The sequence below is a fragment of the Pezoporus occidentalis genome, unplaced genomic scaffold (assembly GCF_034315485.1).
Source record: "Pezoporus occidentalis ecotype Australia unplaced genomic scaffold, CSIRO_AGI_Poc_V1 ctg165, whole genome shotgun sequence".
NCBI lineage: Eukaryota > Metazoa > Chordata > Aves > Psittaciformes > Psittacidae > Pezoporus > Pezoporus occidentalis.
In genome coordinates this window covers 892,771-912,559 of record NW_026913477.1, presented here as the reverse complement: position 1 = coordinate 912,559, position 19,789 = coordinate 892,771, and the positions used below count along the sequence as shown (strand labels likewise).

At 40.5% G+C, this 19,789-nt stretch overlaps 1 protein-coding gene across 14 annotated transcripts in view; it reads left to right on the top strand.

Moving 5' to 3' along the window:
* Positions 1 to 17,722, top strand: part of IL1RAPL2 (interleukin 1 receptor accessory protein like 2) — a 388,687-nt gene extending 370,965 nt beyond the window's left edge. For 13 of the 14 annotated variants that reach the window (XM_062613304.1, XM_062613301.1, XM_062613307.1 and 10 more), the window contains 3 exons: positions 1,272 to 1,415; positions 4,211 to 4,381; positions 13,716 to 17,722. In XM_062613304.1, coding sequence (XP_062469288.1) covers positions 1,272 to 1,415; positions 4,211 to 4,381; positions 13,716 to 14,413 — 1,013 coding nt within the window. In that variant the 3' untranslated portion in view covers positions 14,414 to 17,722. The remainder of the gene's footprint in view (positions 1 to 1,271; positions 1,416 to 4,210; positions 4,382 to 13,715) is intronic. The other variant, XM_062613311.1, reaches the window with a different exon arrangement.
* Positions 17,723 to 19,789: the final 2,067 nt, after the last annotated feature.

Below are 19,789 nucleotides of genomic sequence, written 5' to 3'. Positions count from 1 at the left end.
GACTTCTTACCAGAGAGACATCAGAGATGCTGTAAACTGGGAATAGCTTGACATCTGATGTTAATTATTGAAATGCAAGGCATGGAGAGACAAGAACAACCCCAGAAGATACACAACTAATTTGCTTTTTATCTTGAAAATGACACAAATGACATACCAGTAATTTTTTCTGACCTAAGTTTTAGAAGTGTAAAGATCACAAAAACTGTCTCGCCTGCATTACAGTTTTTACATTTGCACATTGTAATTTTCACAGCAGTAAATATCTTCATAATGTCTTATCTAAACTAATATAGGCTGTTAGAGGTAGCTATTGTCAAATTCTTATTTTCTGTCTTTTGTGGCTAAGTAACACACCAAATACTGTGTTCAGGGGACATTCCAGGCTAAAAAGCAGCACTGTTTAAAGTTGGTGTCTTATATCAGGTAGAGTGCTAGACTGGTATTCAAGTTGTTTATCCCATTCTGGCATTAGTTCGCTGAATGACCTTGAGCATGTTGTTTCACTTCTGTATGCCTCTGTTTCCCCAGCTGTGAAAGATGGGTAATTGGGTTTGGATGAATTTGTGAAGGTCTTTGAGGCAGACTGCCTGTGATGTTTCCTAACAAAAGCATCCCAGTAGGAAATTTTAACTAGCACTAGTTCCCATCAAACTACAATGTGTCCTAAACAAACATGTGACAACTCTGTTATAAGTAGCCATCACAACTCAAAGTGGCTCTTAACAGCCTGATGTGTGCTCCTCACTTCTCAAGTTGTCTTGGGCATTCTGGATGCTCAATTCACTCTCCAGTGATGCAGCTGAAGTCCTGGTTTGACAGCTCACATCAGCTCTTCCACTGACTTCACAAATACAAAACCAAAGCTTGATGGTTTTGGGGGGACAACAGCCTTCCAAATGGTGTACAATATGTTTAGAGTATCTATTCTCACATGCTGCATACAACAGTTGATGCATTCTGCCATACAGAAGTTTCAAACTCCACAAGCTCATTAAAAGTTGATTAATCCTCTGTGTAAAATCACAATTTTCTTGTAGAAGAATTATGATTACGGCCTCAAATGCATTCTGGATGGTGATTTCACATGGGCAGTAGATGGAGTAAATGGGTAAAGTTATGTAATTGGTAATGAATAAAGAAAGTAGGCATCCTTGATGTTACAGGGGTTGTAATTGGAAGCTGCAGTTTTATGTGGAATTATACAGTGGGTTAGAGCAAATAAAGCTTGGAAAGATCATAACCTTTTTCTCATTCCTTGCTAATTTTAGATTTGATCTACAAAATAGAGCTTGCTGGAGGACTGGGAGCCATCCTTCTTCTGCTTATTTTGCTCGTGACCATCTATAAGTGCTACAACATAGAGTTAATGCTGTTCTACAGACAGAACTTTGGAGGAGATGAAGCAGCTGATGGTAAGCAGTTGCTCAGGAAACTCAAGATATGCGATGAAAATATTTCATAGACCCAAAGTGCTGAACCTTGTAGATTGAAATGAATACCAAGAGATACCTGTTGCCAGTTTAAGTTCAAACTACTAAGCCTCAGCAGTGTAAAGCCCTAAGACTTTCTCCTAAAGCCCCCTGAAATCAGTGAGTCTTTTCACTGAAGTGTCACTGGGCCATGCCATAAGCAAATGGGACAATACTGCATAGTATTCATACTGATACCTGGGAGAAAATGAAGGGGTTTGGAAGTAATTTACTTCTAACACCTTGGGATTGTACCGACATAACCTCTCTGGTTCACACCAACAAACAGTGACCCAAAGTGGTAACTCCCTCCAGATTGCTTTGATTCATCTTGTGTTTTCAGTGTGAAGTTGCTACATTTTTATTCATGTAACTTCCTTGGTTCAATCACCTTTTAATTTAGGAAACAAGATTATTTTCTAGTTGCGTTAGGGGAAGCCCCATGAGTACTTGGGAGAATTTGTGTGCGTGTTAATTCTGAGAGCAACTTTATTTTTCCAGTGCATGATTTTAGTACTGTTGTGGCTTTGTTTCCCATTCTGATCCTGCAGAATGGAAGATGGAGGCAGAGTGTTACTGAAGTCCAAGTGTAATCGGGGATGTCTCTTTCTACTTACAGAGGCTAAAGTGGGAACGTACAGAGATCCCATGAGCAGTCAGCTACATAGATGCAATTGCAGGGTCATCTTCCATTTATACATGTATTTCTTTAAAACAGAAGATTTGGAACTTAACAGATTTGCTTTATTCCTATTTCTGAAATTATCCTATGTAAGCAGTGTTGGATGCTTTCACTTCCTGTCTTGTGTGTAGCATTGTTTTTAAAGAGAATAATGCTAAGGATTAAGCAAAGCCATTCAGGAAATGGCTCCAAACAGTGCTGCACCCAAAGCGCATGGAGCAAGCAGTGGGAGGCATGGATAGGTCCTTCTGCTATGCCCTGTGTATGTGAAGCTTGTGAAGAGGGAGTTGAGGCTGTAGAGATGTAACACAAGTGTATAGACTCACAGGAGCCTGCGGTAACTGATTCTGTGCATATTTTGCTTATTTGTATTGTGAATTGAGGTGACTGGAGAAGGCGGTTGTACCCACGCAGCTGGAAGGGGCAGGAAGCTCAGGGACTACTTGCACACAATATAACCAGGCATGTCAGTGCTCTGGGGTTGGTTTTGCAGGGATGTTTTCTGCCCGGATCACTTGGTGGCTGGCTGCTCTTAAAAGGTTTTGGCAGGCTTCATTATGGACAGGGTAGCAGGTTTTGGACAGGCCTCCAAAGCTGACTTTGCTGTTTGTTCTTCTGTCATCTTTCCATCAGTAACTACTATTTTTGCATGCTGTTGATTTCAGGGAGGTATCAGCAAGCCAGGTGGACATCAACTATGGTGACACTGGCCAAATTGCCTTCACATGCTTTGTAGCCCTGACCCTCATGGATCTCGCTTTGTGTCAAGAATTATAAGAAAGCAATCACATTCCAAGGTCATCAAGGCCTGCATTATATTATGAACAGCTATTTTTCTTTTTGTTAGAACATATTGAGGATTTTTAACTGCTTTAATTATCTTTCATGGGTATTATTCTTCATAGATAATTTGTACTTGGCAATCCTCTATTCATGCAGTTTTGTCCTCACAGCATTAACTGTTTGATTTTTCATTGTCTGTAAATAATGGCAGCTGTGCTTTTCCCTGGAGACTGAATTGCTGAAGGTTGACTTTTTCAATATATTGTTTTTCATTACTGCAGAGGAAGAGCAAAGAGAAATGTCACTAAGACAGTCTGATCCCAGCATGGATCCCAAGCTCAATAGTGGTGCCACTTCTGTTCCTGGCATAGTAGCCAGCTCTTAGCTCCATGTTTCAGATGCAGGGAGCTGGAGACAAGCCCTAGTCCAGTGCAGGAGGAGGAGGAAGGAGGTGGTGTTCGCCCTTTCTAGCCAAACCGGTGTGTTGCAGCCTTGCTGTCCTCATGTGGTGTTACCTGGGTCTGTCACACACTGCCTCCCTCCACTTTATGATGAGGCTTTGCCTCCACCCCTGAGCTGCAGGCAGAATGGAGGGGCAATTTTCCCCCTGCGCTCCATTTACTCTTTCTCTCATATTGTCAGCTCCAAGTATTTAAAGTGTCCTGGCCCAAATGACCTCTAAAATGATGGTGTTGGTTTTAAAACATACAAGATTTTCTGGGGAAAAAAAAAATAAAATATATATATATATATGCTTTGGACTATTTGTATTTGGCATTGATTTCTGCATAATCAGTATTCATTTAAGTCATGTCTTTTCTCGCAATTACTCATGCAAGAAAGTTCTTTTTGCTCACAACTTTACAAACTTTCCAGGTTCAGAAACTTTTCCAGGCTCAAAGCTTCCACATAATCACAGCACTCTTGAGGCATGGGGTTGAAAGATTCCCATTAGCAGTATGTAAAGGATTAAAATGAAAAGTTCCAGCTTTAGGATTTATATCAAAGTTTTGCCCGTGGTCTGTTCGGATGAGAACTGTGTACACTAACCACATGGAGCAGTTACTAACTAGCTCAACGAGCAGAAGAAAACTGAAAGGACATCCTTTGTCTGGACCTGAAAAATTTCTCTGAGGAAACTAGATTATATATTGTGAAAAGTCATAATTTTGTTGGGAAATGCTTGATTATTTCAAAGAATAATATGATTTCCCTGTTTTTTTTTTAGTGCTCTTGCAAAAAGCAGACTGAACATGAATTTGTTTTCTTACAGACAACAAGGAATATGATGCATATCTTTCATACACCAAAGTGGATCCTGACGCGTTAGATTGTGATAATAATGAAGAGGAGCAGTTTGCACTTGAAATTCTGCCGGATGTTCTAGAAAAGCACTACGGATATAAGCTCTTCATTCCGGATAGGGACCTGATTCCTAGTGGAAGTAGGTATTTCTGACCTTACAGTTTTAATTCTCTCTGATGTGTCATGAAGGCCTGGACTATGTGATAAGTACTAGATAGGGGAAACCTCTCTTTGTGAAGTTGTTGTGAGAACTGGAAAGGTTTCTTTAGTACTACAAATTTGAACTCTAGGTGTGAGCTTGTTCCTGCACCAGTGAAATCAGAGGGAACTGCCATTGATTGCAGTGGAGGCAGGAGCTGGACCTTTCTACAGGGAAGGCCAGTGTGCTGCAAGCAATACTGTAGTCCAAAATCTCTACATCAGACACAGGTAGCTAGGCAGGAAACTTCCAAGAAAGATTTTCTAGTCTGTTTTATCATTGGAAATTGGATTCTTTCTTTTTTTCCAGTAATTATTTGCTTGTCTACAGCAGCTTTACAGGTAAAGTCATCTTTCCCATAGTCTTCTGGTTTTTATCCTAACTGTGAAGTCTCGTAAATAGCTACAGTAGTTTCTCAGTTAATGGTAGAGGTGCAAGGTTTTCATTAGAGTTTTGACCAAGTGTTGTGTTTCTGAGCAGTGTTGGTATTGTGTAAATAATTGGTATGTGTGATACCAATTCTTCAGAGGACTCTGTACAGCCTAGTGATCCAAAGTTATTTTCCATGCTGATCATGAAATACAGTTGTTCATTTCAAATCAGTTTGGCTGCCCTGTCTGAAGATGCAGCAACTCCTTTGGATTGCTGCACCAACAGTTAATGCCTTTCTAGCTAGAGTTACAGCATCTCTTCTTTCATATTCGTTTTTGGACAAGTGATGGTGATTTTGAATGCTCAATATGTTTGCTATAATATCACATTTATTTGAAATGCTACCCTTGTGAAAAATAAGGTTTTTTATCAAATTCTGTGTAAATCACTTCCATGAAAAATTACTAGAAAAGAATAGGAACTTCTCTCTGTGTAATGCTACTGTATAGGAAATAAAACCAGGAAAACAAAGCAGTGGCCGCACTGGAGCAGATGTCCCCAAACGTGAAACTACTTGAACATGACTGCGTTAGCAACCTGCCTGCCAAAAGACTTGAAACTGCTGCCTTGCTGCTGCAAACCCCAGTGCCTGCTCCAGAAGTTGGAGCCTCCTTCTCTGACATCTGGGGGAGCTAGAAACAGTGCTCTGAATCCTCCACTACTGGGAAAGGGGAGTCAGAGCCTAGGCAGAGATTATGTAAAGTCCTGTGTAGAGGCTTGAATTTATCCTGTGCATTTGCAGCTCCTAGGTTAGAGCTGCTTCCCTTACTCTTTTTGCCCTACCCCTGCAGGGTCTGAAGTTTACTCCCTTAGTGACATATTCCAGAATGGAGACTTGGCTTATAGACACCTTCTGTACAAGCAAGTAGGTTTAGATATTAGTAAGTGAAAATAGATCTTTCTGTGTCAAAAATCACACAACCTTTGTAAATAGTTACTTCATATCCAGCAATATAGCAGAGTTATACATAGCAATTATACAAGTGAATTAAGGAGTTGAAAACTAGCCCTTCAGTGGTAACTGTATCAAAGCACAGGCTAATCTGAAATGGGATTCTTCTTCCCAGTTGCTGTACCAGACAGTATAGTTTTTATTTTTGTCTATTTTTGTCAGTCAGACACTCAGCAAATACTTGTCATCACTTTGGGTATTCATTAAACCTCTCCTGCAAATGTAGGGTACCTGAAAATGTCACTTCTCATTTATGAACATTCACGGATTTAATACCTCCTTTTTCCTCTCAAGCTCACTTCTTCAGTATTATGAAAGGGCCTGATTCTAACACGTGGAGCTTCAAGAACGCTTAATCAGATATAATGACAATGGAGAATAAAATGTGGAACTGAAATGAGTGTGATTTGCATGCTTTAGCTTTGAAAAAGATACAGGAGGAGGCACTTTATTTTGAAGGGGCAAGAGGGAGGGAGACAGAATAGGAAGGATGGGAAGACTCAGATGCCTGTATTTGTAAGCTCTCCATTTGCTCTGGACAAGCGGAATGTGGCTGTGTTCTGCCTAAAACTTACCAGTCTTACAAGGTCTTGGAGTGCTTAGTGAAGAAAACAGTGTGATGTGTTGTGGAGCTGCTAGAGACTTCAGAGGTAAACATAATGTATTATAGAGTGACTGTCTCAAAAAGTGGCAGATATGACAAATTATATAGCTCTTCAGGGTAGATTCTGATAGAAAAATGAGGGTTTGATCACAGTTATCTTTTTATTTTAGGAAATAGTCTCTTCTCACATGTAGTAGATTTCCTTGTATTTTGGCATAAGTGACTTTCAGCGTAATATGATGCTTTCCACCTCTCTATTTTGATGTGTTTCCTTCTATATCTTAGGGACTTAAATGTGTGCCATTCCACTAGTAGAGCAAATTAGGTGTGTTTTGTAAGCCTGGTGATTTCATATAATTTCTGCAATTTTAAGGTGCTGCCACAGGAGGGTGTGTATTATTGTGCTTAGCTCCTTGCATGAAGCAATACATACGGCTCCTGCTTGGGTTTGAGAGCAAGCAGAAAACAGATTTGTTAAATAGTATTTCATTAACTTTCTTGCACACTTCTCTGAACAAACTAAAAAGCTGGCTTCAGAAAAATCAGGGACAAGTTTGATTAGGTTTTTGTCCACTTGGTGCATTTCTAACCTCTGGGAAAAAGCTATGTTAGATTCTGCATGTTCCGTGCAGCCGAGGGAGAGATTACCACCAGATGTGCCTTAGCCAGGACACCCACCCCAGCAACGAGCTCCTTCACACTGCATATCTGAGCTCTGCATTTCAGCTCTTCGCTGAGAAGGGTCTGTTGCAGGGATGCCCATGGAGTAACTTGCTGTCCCTCTGTAGGAGGACAGAGGTGATGGCTGTGGTGTCTGAGACCTCCTCTGCACCATTGGGAAGCAGATCTCTGGCATCCCGAGTTCAGGTCAGATGAGGCTGAGTCATGTTTTGCAGTAGGTGTTTGTTTCTGTGCCCTGCCAGGATAGAAATGTTATCCCAGTGGAGCATTTGGTCCTAGTGGGTAAACCACCATGAAGGATTCCAAGGGCCTTGATGGTGCCTGCCACATGGTGGCCAGCAAGGACTCTTGGTGCTGCCTGAGCGCAGCATGGGTGGACCTGGCTCCCCAGACAGGTGAGGTGCAAAAGGGGCTCAAGCAGCCACCGCTTCTCTGCACTTGCTCCTGCAGAAGCCCACGTGGCCATGCAAAATGGAAGCTGAGCGGGTAGGATGGCAGGGAGGCATGACACGCCGTGTGCTGTGTAAGCAGCAAGACCAAGTTTGTAACCCAGGATTTCAGCTGTATGTAATAGAAGGTACCATAACAGCTATTCTTTCTTCAAGAATATTCTTTGGTCTTAACGGAGTGAGAGTTCTTCATTCTGTCAAAGCTGACAGTACATACACCTTTCCACCTAGGCAACTGAGCATAATTGAGCATCAGCCCGGAGACTGTGATCCCTAAGATACAGTTGCAGTTGTTATTAAAGTTTCTCAGTTATCAGTTTTTCCACCCTATTAGTTTTCAGGGCTTTTTTAACAAACCCTTTCCTTGAGACCAAGTGGTCTCAAGCCCTGTGAGCTTTTCAATTCAGTTTTAGGAGATCTCAGGAGACTGAATAGATGAGGATGGGGAGAAATAAGAATAGTAATGTTTTTACCTGAGCCATTTTCTGTCTTGCTAAGGACGATGTGTCTGCAGAGAAAAAGATCTGTTTGCACTTACCTTTTCTAAATTTGGGACTACATTAGAGGAAGATATTCTCCCACATAGTTCCTGCAAATTATTTTAAACTCTGAAAGTGAAGAGGTCAAAACTGTCAAGTTGGATTTTTAATACCAGCCATACAAATCTATTAGAGCATCATCTAGCTGCTCTCTAAAGTATATGTGCATTTGATCTTGACAGGTTTGAAAAAACACCAACAGTTCACTCCAGCTCAGCCCAGGGTGTAGAGTTCAGGCACTGAAAAGAACAACGGTGACAGAATAAAAATCTTTGCTTTTACCTGAAAAATGAAAGGGTGTCTGCACAAGAGGAGAGCACCTCAGGTGTGTGATAAAAAGCACCCAACAGTCAATATTGCGGTTCTGGCACTTTGTAGTTTTCTCTGCCCATCTGTGTGGGTTTTGCCTGGTGAATTCCAGCTTCTTGGATTTCTGGATGATGAAAACCCAGTTGGACTATGTGCCTGGGGTTCCCAAGGAGCCTTAATTAGGTATGAGGCACCATTCGTGTGGAATGGGAATAGAGTACCCAGCTCCACAAACTCCTTTCACAAGTCCCTGCTTGTCTGCTCTATATGTATCTTGCAGTTCACGCCAGGCGTGGGTGAAGGTAACAGGGATAAAAAGGAATGACAATTGAAAGTGGAACAAATATGAACACAAGCCAGAAAGACTGGCTGCTGACCATCAAGGTGATCAGGGAGTTAGAGCACACAGTATAAAAGAAGAGCCCAAAAGAACTGTATTTTTTGAAGAAAAGACAGAGACAAAGCCAAGGAGGAATCTTAATAATAAGATTTCCAGTGGAAAGCACAAAGATGAAGACAGACTCTTCTCAGAGGTGCACAGTTGTTGACAAGAGGCCACAGGTACCAGCTGCAACACTGAAAATTCCATTTAAACATTTGGAAAATTTTCCTCAACATGGGGCTGGTCAGACACTGGAACAGAACCCAGAGACACTGAGAATAAACCTCCAACCCTGGAGATGTTCAAAATTGTACTGGACAAGGCCCTTAGCAATTTTAGCTACTCCTGCTTTGGGTAGGATACTGACCTGGAGACCTCCAGAGCCCCTTATAACCTGTATGAGTCTATGAATCTTGGATTCTAAATATCCAGCATCTTGATTCCAACATCTGTCACCAAAACAATTTCACCAAAATTACCCACTTGAGACACTTCAGTCTGCCAGGAGACATCCCCAGAGCCACCATCTTTTCCTTCTCCTTAATCCCTCTTTCCTTTGCCATGTCAAACACAAGTCTGGCAACACTTAAGGCAGTGGTATGCTGAGAGGACAGTGCATCATGCTGAGCTGCACTATTTGTTCCTTCATGTTGAATTCATTAGCTGTCCCTTAGCTTATAGTGGGAGTGGGTTCTCTCTGGGAGGGGCCATCACTCTGTGCTTCAGCATTCCAGCTGCATTGCTGTTCTGGCGTGAGCTAACAGAAGCAACAGATATTTAAGAAATTGTAAAAGCAAGACATGCTGTCCTTTTTTGTTATAATAAAATAATCAGTTAGGGCTTGGGAACCATTTGGTTAGGAAACCAGCACTGAATTATTCTTCTGTAAATAACTTTCTCAACTGATAGTTGCCAAACACAAAAAGGCTGGTGCCAGGAACCAGTGAGTATGGGGTCGATGGTACTCTTTGGTTCTTGTGGTGCAACCATGCTTCCCAAAAGCATCCATAGGACTTTATATGATTTCTGATGTTTCTCCATCCACTGCTTCTGCAAATCATCTGAGTCTGGTTAGTCAGTCGTTTCTTTGTGTGAGCAACTCTGTGTCCATGGTGTTCATTAGTTTCCTTGCTCTTAGTCTGCCTGCATATTAGGGTGTCTGGGTTTCCTTCCAGCCTGTGGTTAGTGGAGCTCATTCAAGATTCAGGAAGAAGTTATGCATGATTTAATTGCAAATGGGATGCATGTCTTGGACTTCTTCAGTGTTTCAAACTACATTTTAGCATCGTCACATGTTGAAAGTGTTTGGTGAGCACGTATTTGCTGTCAGGGGATCTGTCTTCACTACTAAAGGGCCACCATTCATGAACTATGTTTATGGGTCTAAAAGTTCTTGTTGTCCATTCCCTCCTGGGCCCTGCCTAGGACATGATGTACGTTACTGATAGAACTACTCATAATTCTAATTTTTTTGACCTATGGGGGCTGTTAACAGTTTGAAAACCTTTTTTGTGCATTATCGCAAAACAGTGTTTCAATGGGGAAAAAAGGGTCAAAATTTAAAATGTTATTTTTCGATAAAACCAGGTGGGTTAACACTAATGCTGACATTTTGTTTTTACATTCTAGTTTATGGTAAAATATGATCTTTGGGAATGAAAAATTAATAATTCCATACTGATTTGTCAAGACTCTTTTTTTCTCCCCTTACAATGAAATGTCATTGAAGTTGACACCTCCTGCAGCAAAAGTGAGTTTTCAGCAAAATGACATTTATCTGATGGAAATACGTTGTCCTGGAATCTTACAGTTAATCCTAGTTGGTGTTGTCATTCCTGAAATCCTTGCTCAGTTTTTTTTCTTGAAACAGAGCCATTGCCTGACAGTTACTGCTTAGCTCACTGGAAAGGTGAAAACAACCCTTTCTGCATCCTACATTCCAATATAGATTGTTTGGATTTAATACCTTTGAATGGACTAAGCACTTAAGGCAGACAACCGGACCTGCTGTATTTTGAGCAGTCTCAAACTCTGAAGTAAAAGGAGAGGGGGTGATTTAGCAACCCCCAGGTTTATGCAGTCAGTCTTGACTTTTCCAGTCACTGGAAAAAATAAAGCTGAAATTGCCGCAGACAGGAATATGTCCCCCCATGCTTTTCCTTGAAGAAATGCTTAAGTTGTGCATATTGGACATGCTGTAGAATGCACCCGATGGAACCACGTACACCAGGGAAGTTGTCACCTACCTTTACCAGTAATCTAAGCCTTAGCAGTTAAACTGAAGTTACTGAGTACTAAATACTTCTGGACCAGATGGCTGGAAAATGTGTTTGCCTTTTCATTTGAGTTTCCAGTTTCCTGTAACACAGTGTATTTTATCCTCAGTGCACTAACAGAACCCCTATACATTAGCCATGTCTGTCAGTGAACCAGCTGCAAACTTGGAATTTGGAGGAGCATCGGGTGGTCATTTGCAAAGGTGTCTGTTGAGTTGCCTGTAGAGAGAGCTCTAACTTGTTGTAATATGCAGTAAGGTGGACATTCCAAAATACAGGAAAGGCACAGAGGGGAGAAGTATCCATCTGAGAAAATAGGGAACTTTTCCTGTCTTCTTCCCACCTTACTCCCTGTTTGACTAAGGTGAAGTCTGGTGAGTTTTTGATTGAGATGGTATAATGGATTATTGCTGGGTTGTTGCTATTGAAATTATTGCTGCTAGATATTTGAAGAGATGAAAGTGGAGTGACTGTTTTGTTGGGTTATTTAAGTGGATGCATATAGGATGTGTATGGCTGTGCTTAGCACTAACCTGGATATGTGATACTGACCAGTACTGTGTCCTGCAGAGAATTGACTTGCACATAGCAGTGTTCTGAGCTTTTTTGAAGGAGGGATGAATATGTCTCAGGAAAGATGCATGATAGTTTGTTGTTTTACTGTATCTTGCAGATTCAACCTCTAATGATGAAGCTTCCCACCTAAATTCTTTCTTTTTGGGAGCAGAAAGAAAGGAAGAAAATGAAGAGTCTGAGCTGTTGATACATTGGGATAATCTCTTTCCATTGTATTGAACATTTCTACCTTTCCTTAAGTTTTGTTTCACCAGTTCTGCTTATCATTTTCTCATTGTTGCTGATTCTCTCCCCTTTCCGCTGCCTCTCCCATGGATTTTAATGTTGAATTTTTTTTCATTAATGAGTAACTATTTTACACAGAGCATTGTGGGGGTTTTCCTCATGAAATATTTTAAGGAAAAAAAAAACCAACAAACAAACTGTAAATGCTGCATGATTAAAGAGTCATAAAACATTAACTAAAAGTCAGGATTGTTGCATAGACATTTGTAATGTACGCGTATGTCTTAAATTTTTGTGTGTCTGTGGGATGTTTGCAATTGCCTCTTTTTTCCGTTTGTGAAAGAGATTCTTCTTGCTGCTAAGTGGTGAAATAAAACATCGGTAAAGGCAGATTCGGTGCTAACTATGCCTTCAGTCTCATGAAAATAAGCTATTTCAGAATGTTTCTATTTTGTAGCTATTTACTTTACTGGAAGTGGTGTGAATAAGCATGCTGTGGTATGGTGCCTGGGACTATAAAAATGAGTCACAGATGTTGATTAATGATGTTATTTGTAATTGTTGTTCCTGCTAGAGGGCAGTGTGTGTAAGAGAGGCCCTGCCCTGTGCTGAGTAAAGATCTGTTCTGTGCAGCTCTTGTGTCCAAGTCTTCATTTATAACACATGCTTCTCTTCTGTCGTCAGGCAGCACATTCTGAGTAGCATGGTCAAGAGGTTCATGTAGTTTTAAAAACCCTGTATCCTGTCTCTAAGCTTGCAGTCATAACGTTGTGCAACCAGTGAACACTTTTCTGACCTTAGTGGGGTTTTTCCAAGTGATTTCATTTTTGTGGTCTTGACCCAAAACCCATTGAAATTTGTTGAAGTCTGTTCATTTGAATGGGTTTCGGGTCAGGTCTGTAAGTAGATCTCTTTCCCATCCTGTTCCATGGCAGACAAGTGTAATTGGCTTCTCTTCCCTACCATCCCTGGGTCAAGTGAAACTCAGGCATCCAAGTCCAACTTCAAGAGTATTTTGTAGTTCAGTAAGCTGACATCATGGAGCTACTGATGGGGCTCGCATTTCTACTTACAGCGATCATTTGCAACTATTTGGCACACATGAATAAAAGAAGAATACTACTTTCTTTGTCACTGATGTCTCAACAAATAAATACCTCCAATATGTTTAAGTTTTCCATTTGTTCCTGTCACTTGTGAAGTTTCTGTTAATACCATGGGGTACATAGAAGCACAGGTTTGTGATATTAAAGCAGACCATTGGGCCACAAAGAATGTTATTGTACTTTTGTGGTCAATACCTAAGGAGAAAAGAGCTACTACCATGATGCTTCTATGGAACAGCACAATTTCTGCATGCGATGAGGGTTGTTTTCTTTCTGACTCTTGCAAGTTACGGTTCATACACCCTCCAGCACCCACATGTCCTTGCATCTGACACACAAGAACTGCTTCCCAGAGTGTGCTTCCCTCAATGCAATGTTGATAGTAACCAGAGTTAATGTTAAAATTTACACAAGCACTACATTGATCTTGACCTATATTTTTCCAGTAAGTGAACTGTGTATTTTTGATCACTAATACATCTACACTGTTAGGATATTATGTAAATGTCATTCTGTTGTGATGAAAAGGGTGCTATTTAGGAGTTTTCTAGATGTACTTCATAAATAGAAATAGTTCTGATACACAATTCTATTTTTGTTGGAGTATATTGTGAAATGCCCCTTGTCTTAAATGGTATGGAATAGTAAGCTGTAGGATTTTGTTATACTTGATTGCAAGCCTGATGTTTTGATACAATAGACTTCTTTATTCTTTACTCTTTCTCTCTTTCTATAATTTGTAGCCTACATTGAAGATCTCACAAGATGTGTTGAACAAAGCAGAAGACTCATTATCGTGTTAACTCCAGACTATGTTCTCAGGAGAGGATGGAGTATATTTGAGATGGAAAACAGACTTCATAATATGCTAGTCAGTGGAGAAATCAAAGTTATTTTGATTGAGTGTACTGAATTAAAAGGGAAAGTGAATTATCACGAAGTGGAATCTTTAAAGCACACCATCAAACTTCTCTCAGTGGTCAAGTGGAAAGGACCAAAAAGCAGCAAACTGAACTCTAAGTTTTGGAAGCGCCTAGTCTTTGAAATGCCAGGGAAGAAAAAGGAGGTGGTGTCTCGACATCAGGTCCTGGATTCTGCAGAGCAGGGCCTTTTTGGAGACCTCCAGACTGTACCCTCTCTTGCCGTCACAGGCACTTCTGCCACATTAGTAGAATCACGGGCTGATTTAACTGATTGCCATCAAGCAGACTCTGTGCATATGAGACATTACTGCAGAGGATATGAATATGATGTGTCAGCAGCAACATTGCCAATAGCTTCCATAAGCAACCATCACACGTACTGTAACATACCTTTGACACTGCTAAATGGACAGCTACCTCTTAACACTGCCATGAAGGATCCCCAGGAGTTGCACAGGAACAACCCATTGCTACCTTTATCAGCAAAGGAGCTTAGCTTCACCAGTGATATTTGGTAGTGAAGATCAGAACTCTTGAGATGCTTCATGACCACCATGAAGACACATTTTTAAAGAACTTTGCCCTAACCCCATGGGGTTAGAAAACACTCGAAGCAGCGGCACACTTGTTTGCTTTTCTACTTGAACTTTTTTGTTTACATTTACAGATTATGACAAAGGGGGCATTCTTTTGTAACTCGGTGATGTCCTTCCTGTCTTTTAATGTACAGTTTTATTGCTTCTTTCAAAAGGGGGGGGGGGGGGGTAGAAAAACCACAACCCATCATTTTACAGTAGGTTTACAATCAGGGATGGATAAAAGGTTACTGTGTATGATCTCCAACATCCGCACATATTTAAGTAATAGTATTCAAAATACACAGAAGTTCTTGGGTTCTTCATAAAGACTTCAGTACAGTTTGAAATTCTAATCATGTAACGAAAAGGATTCTCTCCTGCACAGACCGCAAGGGATGAATCATTCCCAAAAGGAAGGGGGAGGAAACCTCCCAGTAACATTATCTCGCAAATGCATTTTAGAAGATGACCAGCTGAAACAATGCAGATGAAGCTTTATCAGTAAAGTGCATAGTAACAGTTACTGCAGAATAAATCACCTGCTCACAACAGCATCTCTTCATTTTATAACTGAGGCATGTTGTATTCCTAGTCAATGGTTAGCAATGTGGTTTTATTTAACAACTTACTAGTGTATTGGAGGATGTTTAGGAGGATTTAAAACACTTTTTCTGTTGATTATAGAGTATTTCACGATTTTTTGCAGATTTTTAATGCCTTTTTTTAACAATTTAAGTAAAAAATTATCTGTCAGTCAGTTCATTAATCTGAAATTTCTTAAGATGTCTTGAGCTCTTTTAAGATTTGTAGCAAAGGCAATGTAATTTTACATAGGATTTTTTTTCCAGTATCAGTAGTTACAGTTTGAAATTAACTTTTTTTGTGAGAACATCAGCAATAGAAAATAATTATCACAGCAATATTCAGAGACAAAATGTTGAATTATTCAGGTTTATTGGTAGTATGACTTCAATTTCAGTGATAATCACTGGAGAGAGTTCTCTCTCTGTGTTTATCTACCTGTCAGTTTATGTACCTTTTAAATACAGCTGGAGCAGGAACGTTTCTGCTGTCTGTGCAATGAGAGAAAAGTGATCTTTTTAAGCAGCTGGTAAGGTCTTGCATCTCTCCCTTACATGAATGTTCCCATCAGTCAAATAGGGCACTGTCGTTTACTTTTCATGGGAGACATTCTTGCTGCCTGTGGATGAGAAGTGTTATACACATACTCAGCATCAGGCATTACTGTCAGCGAGTTGAGTTTTCTTTTTACCAGTATGTCTCATGGAGATGTCCGAACTCAGTTGATTAAAGGTTGCAGAGTCAGACCATAGAGAGTATTCAAGGCAAAAGCTCTAAATAATGAAGACAGAAGCCAGTTTTGCAGGTTTTGGCACAGCTTTAATGGAAACACAGTAGACATGAGAGTTTTGTCTCAATAAGATCTGCTGTATCAAGTTCCCAAAAATATTTTTATGGCAGGCAACCTTGCCTGTATTCCAGTGTTTTTAGCATTGTTCTCTTTGATTGCATGAGTAAAAGTTAGCACTCTGCACTCAGCTGCCTGTGGTTTCATCAAACAAGTTCAGTAAATCCTTGATATGGTTCCTAAATTGCACCCTACAGCCAAATGGAAACAAACACTGACCTGAGACTTAAAAGTATCCAGAATTGGCCCAAGGACTATGAGAATGATCTCAAATGTGCAATAATTCATAGAGGTCGGAATTTTTCCATTGCTTCTTTCCCTTGTTCTTCAGTCTGTGCCCTCTTTACACCAATTATTGTCTGTAAGATTTTTATTAGGTTCTAAATAATAATTGTTCTCTTGATTTTTTCCTAGCATTATTATGCCTTGGCACTAACACTGAAAATGGAAATCTAGAAAAGATATTATTACACAGTATCAAACTCTAACTTGCTCTTTTGTGAAGTTAAGTTCTGAACATATAGGTGTTTAATATACCAAGAAAGTGATTTTACCTCCATTATAAATCTCTGTATTTCAACCTCCTCCCAGAAACTTACAAAATTTGCACTGTTTTCTAAGTGTTACAGACTGTGTTTACACTGGCTGTGTTCTTTAATGCAAAGTGTAATTTAAAAAAGAAAAAAAAAACAAAACCCAAAATGAAAACCCTGCATGAAAAGAGCTGCATATGTTCAAATGAAAAGCTGTACTTTTCATTATTTTCCTTTCCACATTCCTCGAGAATCTGGTTAATTCACATAGAATGTTCAGTGAGATTTGAAACCTACTCGTTCTGTATGAAGCATGCAAACTCCAAAAGAAGAAAAACAAATACCTATGCAGGTTGGTCTGCTTCTTTTATTTATAATGACTAAATATGGGTAGCAAGTTAATTTACCTGATGATAATATGTCTCTTAGAGCAGTAGCTATTCAAAAGCAAAATGCAGTCATGTTTGCATTGAGGTAATATGAAAAGAACAGTTTTTCTGTCATTTTGCAAAAGCACATGATGTGTCTGTATTGGTATCTTTTAGTTTTAGATGACAAGTCACAATCTGCTTTAAGATTTCAAAGTGTGTATTGAGTACTGCGACAATATATACATGAATCAGAACCATTGTAACCCCTCTGCTTGTAGTATGGGAATGGGACCTGAGCTCATAGAGCCTCTCGTTGACTCGGTTTTGTGTAATAGAGGTGTGCCATGCTCGAGGTAGCACTTAAGGACTTGGAAAAATACTGTCAGACAGTGCAGTGCATCCATCAGTGGGACTTGGGTGGCACAGAGACCAGGAGCTTGTCCCACTGTGAAAATGCACTCCAAAGCAACTCCCCAGTGGGGTCAGTCCCTTGTGAGACGGCAGTGGCAGCTGAGTCAGGGCCTTGGTGGCAAAAATGTGCTAGCTCATTCATGTGAAATAGAAATAAAAGGGCATAAGGGCATTTTGCATTCCTCTGACTCACCAAAGCCTTGTACTTATTCAGCTGGATTTATTGGGGAAGAGGCCAGGGCACTGCCCTGGCAGTGGTTGGTGCTGCCTCTCACTTGTGCAGCCCTTGCCAGCTCCGGTGTTAGGCTGTGCCCTCACAGGGATTAAATCACCAGCAGCAAACTTGCAGCCATGTGGGGCTTCTGTTTTGGGATGTTCATTTTGAAGATGGTTTGTTATGATGTTTGGAAACTACTGTTTGTGTACTTACCTTTGTGTGTGATGTGCTTCTGAAGCAATTATGGTTTGAAGGTTATATAAAAATGAGCTAGAAATTGGAAACCTCTTCAGCCTCCACAGATTTTATGTTCCTAAAGAAAGTTCAGAGAGAAAACAGTAATTTTAAGTTTAGTAACAAAGCAGAATGAATATTGACAGTTCCTGGGGGCTGGACTGGTACTTTAATATTCCTTTCTCTAGGCAGTAGATGAGAAAACCGTATAAAGATATTGCCATACTCTGGTCTGCTCCAGGCCCCATCCAAGCCAACACAAAGCATTCCATCAAATTCAACAGACTTTGGATAAGGCCATAAAACATTAGGTTTATTGTGTACAGAGGAATGAAAAAGACAAAAGGGGGAGAAAGAGGTGAAGAGAGTAAGAGGCATTTTCTTATTTAATATGCCTAAAATCAAGCTTATTTTTGTCCCTGTTTGGTGTGGATATACTCCAGGACTGTCCAGCCTTGGGAAAGGAATTTTGTTCATTCTTTGTTGTAAACAAGATAAGGACTTGGGAACAAATAACAGGGGGGAGAAAAAAAAGAAAAAAAAAGGTCATTATTTTGAAGAGCTGCTACTCTGCTCTCAGTAGCTCCTTTGATTCAACAGGCTTTGGTTCATCCGAATGCATAAGCACATACTTAAATTCAGTGAGAAATACTTTATGAGCAGGGTCCTGGAAGAGTTGTTCAGTGCCAGAAATCATGGCATTCGGCAGCCTTTAGCATTGTGCCCTTATGGAAAGCCTCAGAGCAGCTTTTCCCATTCCAGTCCCTGAATAGATGCAAGTGTTGTGGCAGAACAGCTGTCACATCTCACAGTCCTGGTTACAAAGAGAGAACGTCTTCAATGCTTGTTAGCCTGGCAGTGACATCTCCCTGGGAACTCAGTCATAGATGGGACAACAATGGCTTTTTCAGCTGGGTACCTGGGAGCTTTCCCCATGGGGACAGCATGGTTGGAAGTGTTCTCTGCAAGAAGCTACTTCCCTGCAGGATTTCATGCATCTTCTCTTGACCACCATTCTTCTTTTGTACACCCTTTGAAGTTCATGCTGGAGTTGCAAAGTTACCAGTATACAAAGAACTAAGTAGAGAGTGTGAAGAAGAGAGAGGAAGAAGGAGAGCAGTCAGAGTCCAAGGGTTCTGCAGGCAGAAACACTGATCCAGTGATGCACAATGACAGCTCTTGCATGAATGCATCATGTTTGTCCACTCTTCAATGGATGCTGGGCAAAGTTCCGCAGAAAAATAGAATTTCTTGCCAGAACCTTCCTTCAGAGCCCTTGTCTTGGTAATTTAAAAATTAAATTTCAGTTTCCTTTTGGATGGGAAACTTCCTTGGCTTCTTCCACAGGAAAAAAAAAGCCAACCAAAGAAACCAAAACCAAACAACAAACCAACCTACTTCTTTACATGCATGGAAATTCCCCACTAAGTAAAAACTCATGCTTTCTGCTGGTGTGAAACTTGCAGGTAATGCCAGAAGTGTTACTGGATCACCTCCGGTGAGGCAGAGGAGGTGACCGGTTTCTGCAGTGCAGTAGGTCCCATCGCTGGAGGCTGCAACATTTGGCTCTGGCACTTTGGCAAACCAGACTAACTGCTTTCGCCATTGCCCCCTTCCACTTGGTCTTGAAAGTATTTGAAGCAGTTGCTATTGCTCCGTTCCCTCCATGGTCTTGAGAGTATTTGAAGTTTTGGAATGTCATGAATAGTAGTGATTAAAACAATTCTATTTTGGTACTAGTTAGTACAGCAAATGTTAAAAATGTGGGATTTGGGGTAATTTGTTACAGAAAGAAAGCAAAACTTGAAAGTGGAAAGCAATGGTACATCATATTCTTGCAAAAGCAAACAACAATGTTCTGAAATGTACTGTGCATCCCTGAAGGAATGACCTGAAGTGTTTGTGGTGGGGAAGGAAGGACAGCTTTGTGGTACTTACTGCAAGGGGCCATTTGATCCTTTCAGTGCCACTGGAGAAATTCAGAGGCTTAAGGCTGCTCCAAAGAGGCATAAAAAGATGTCTAAAAAAAAAAAAGGAAATATCTAGTAAAAGTTACCCAGCTTTGCCAGGATATTTGTCATTTGAATATGAAACAGTGGCACTGCCAATAGGTGCAGAACA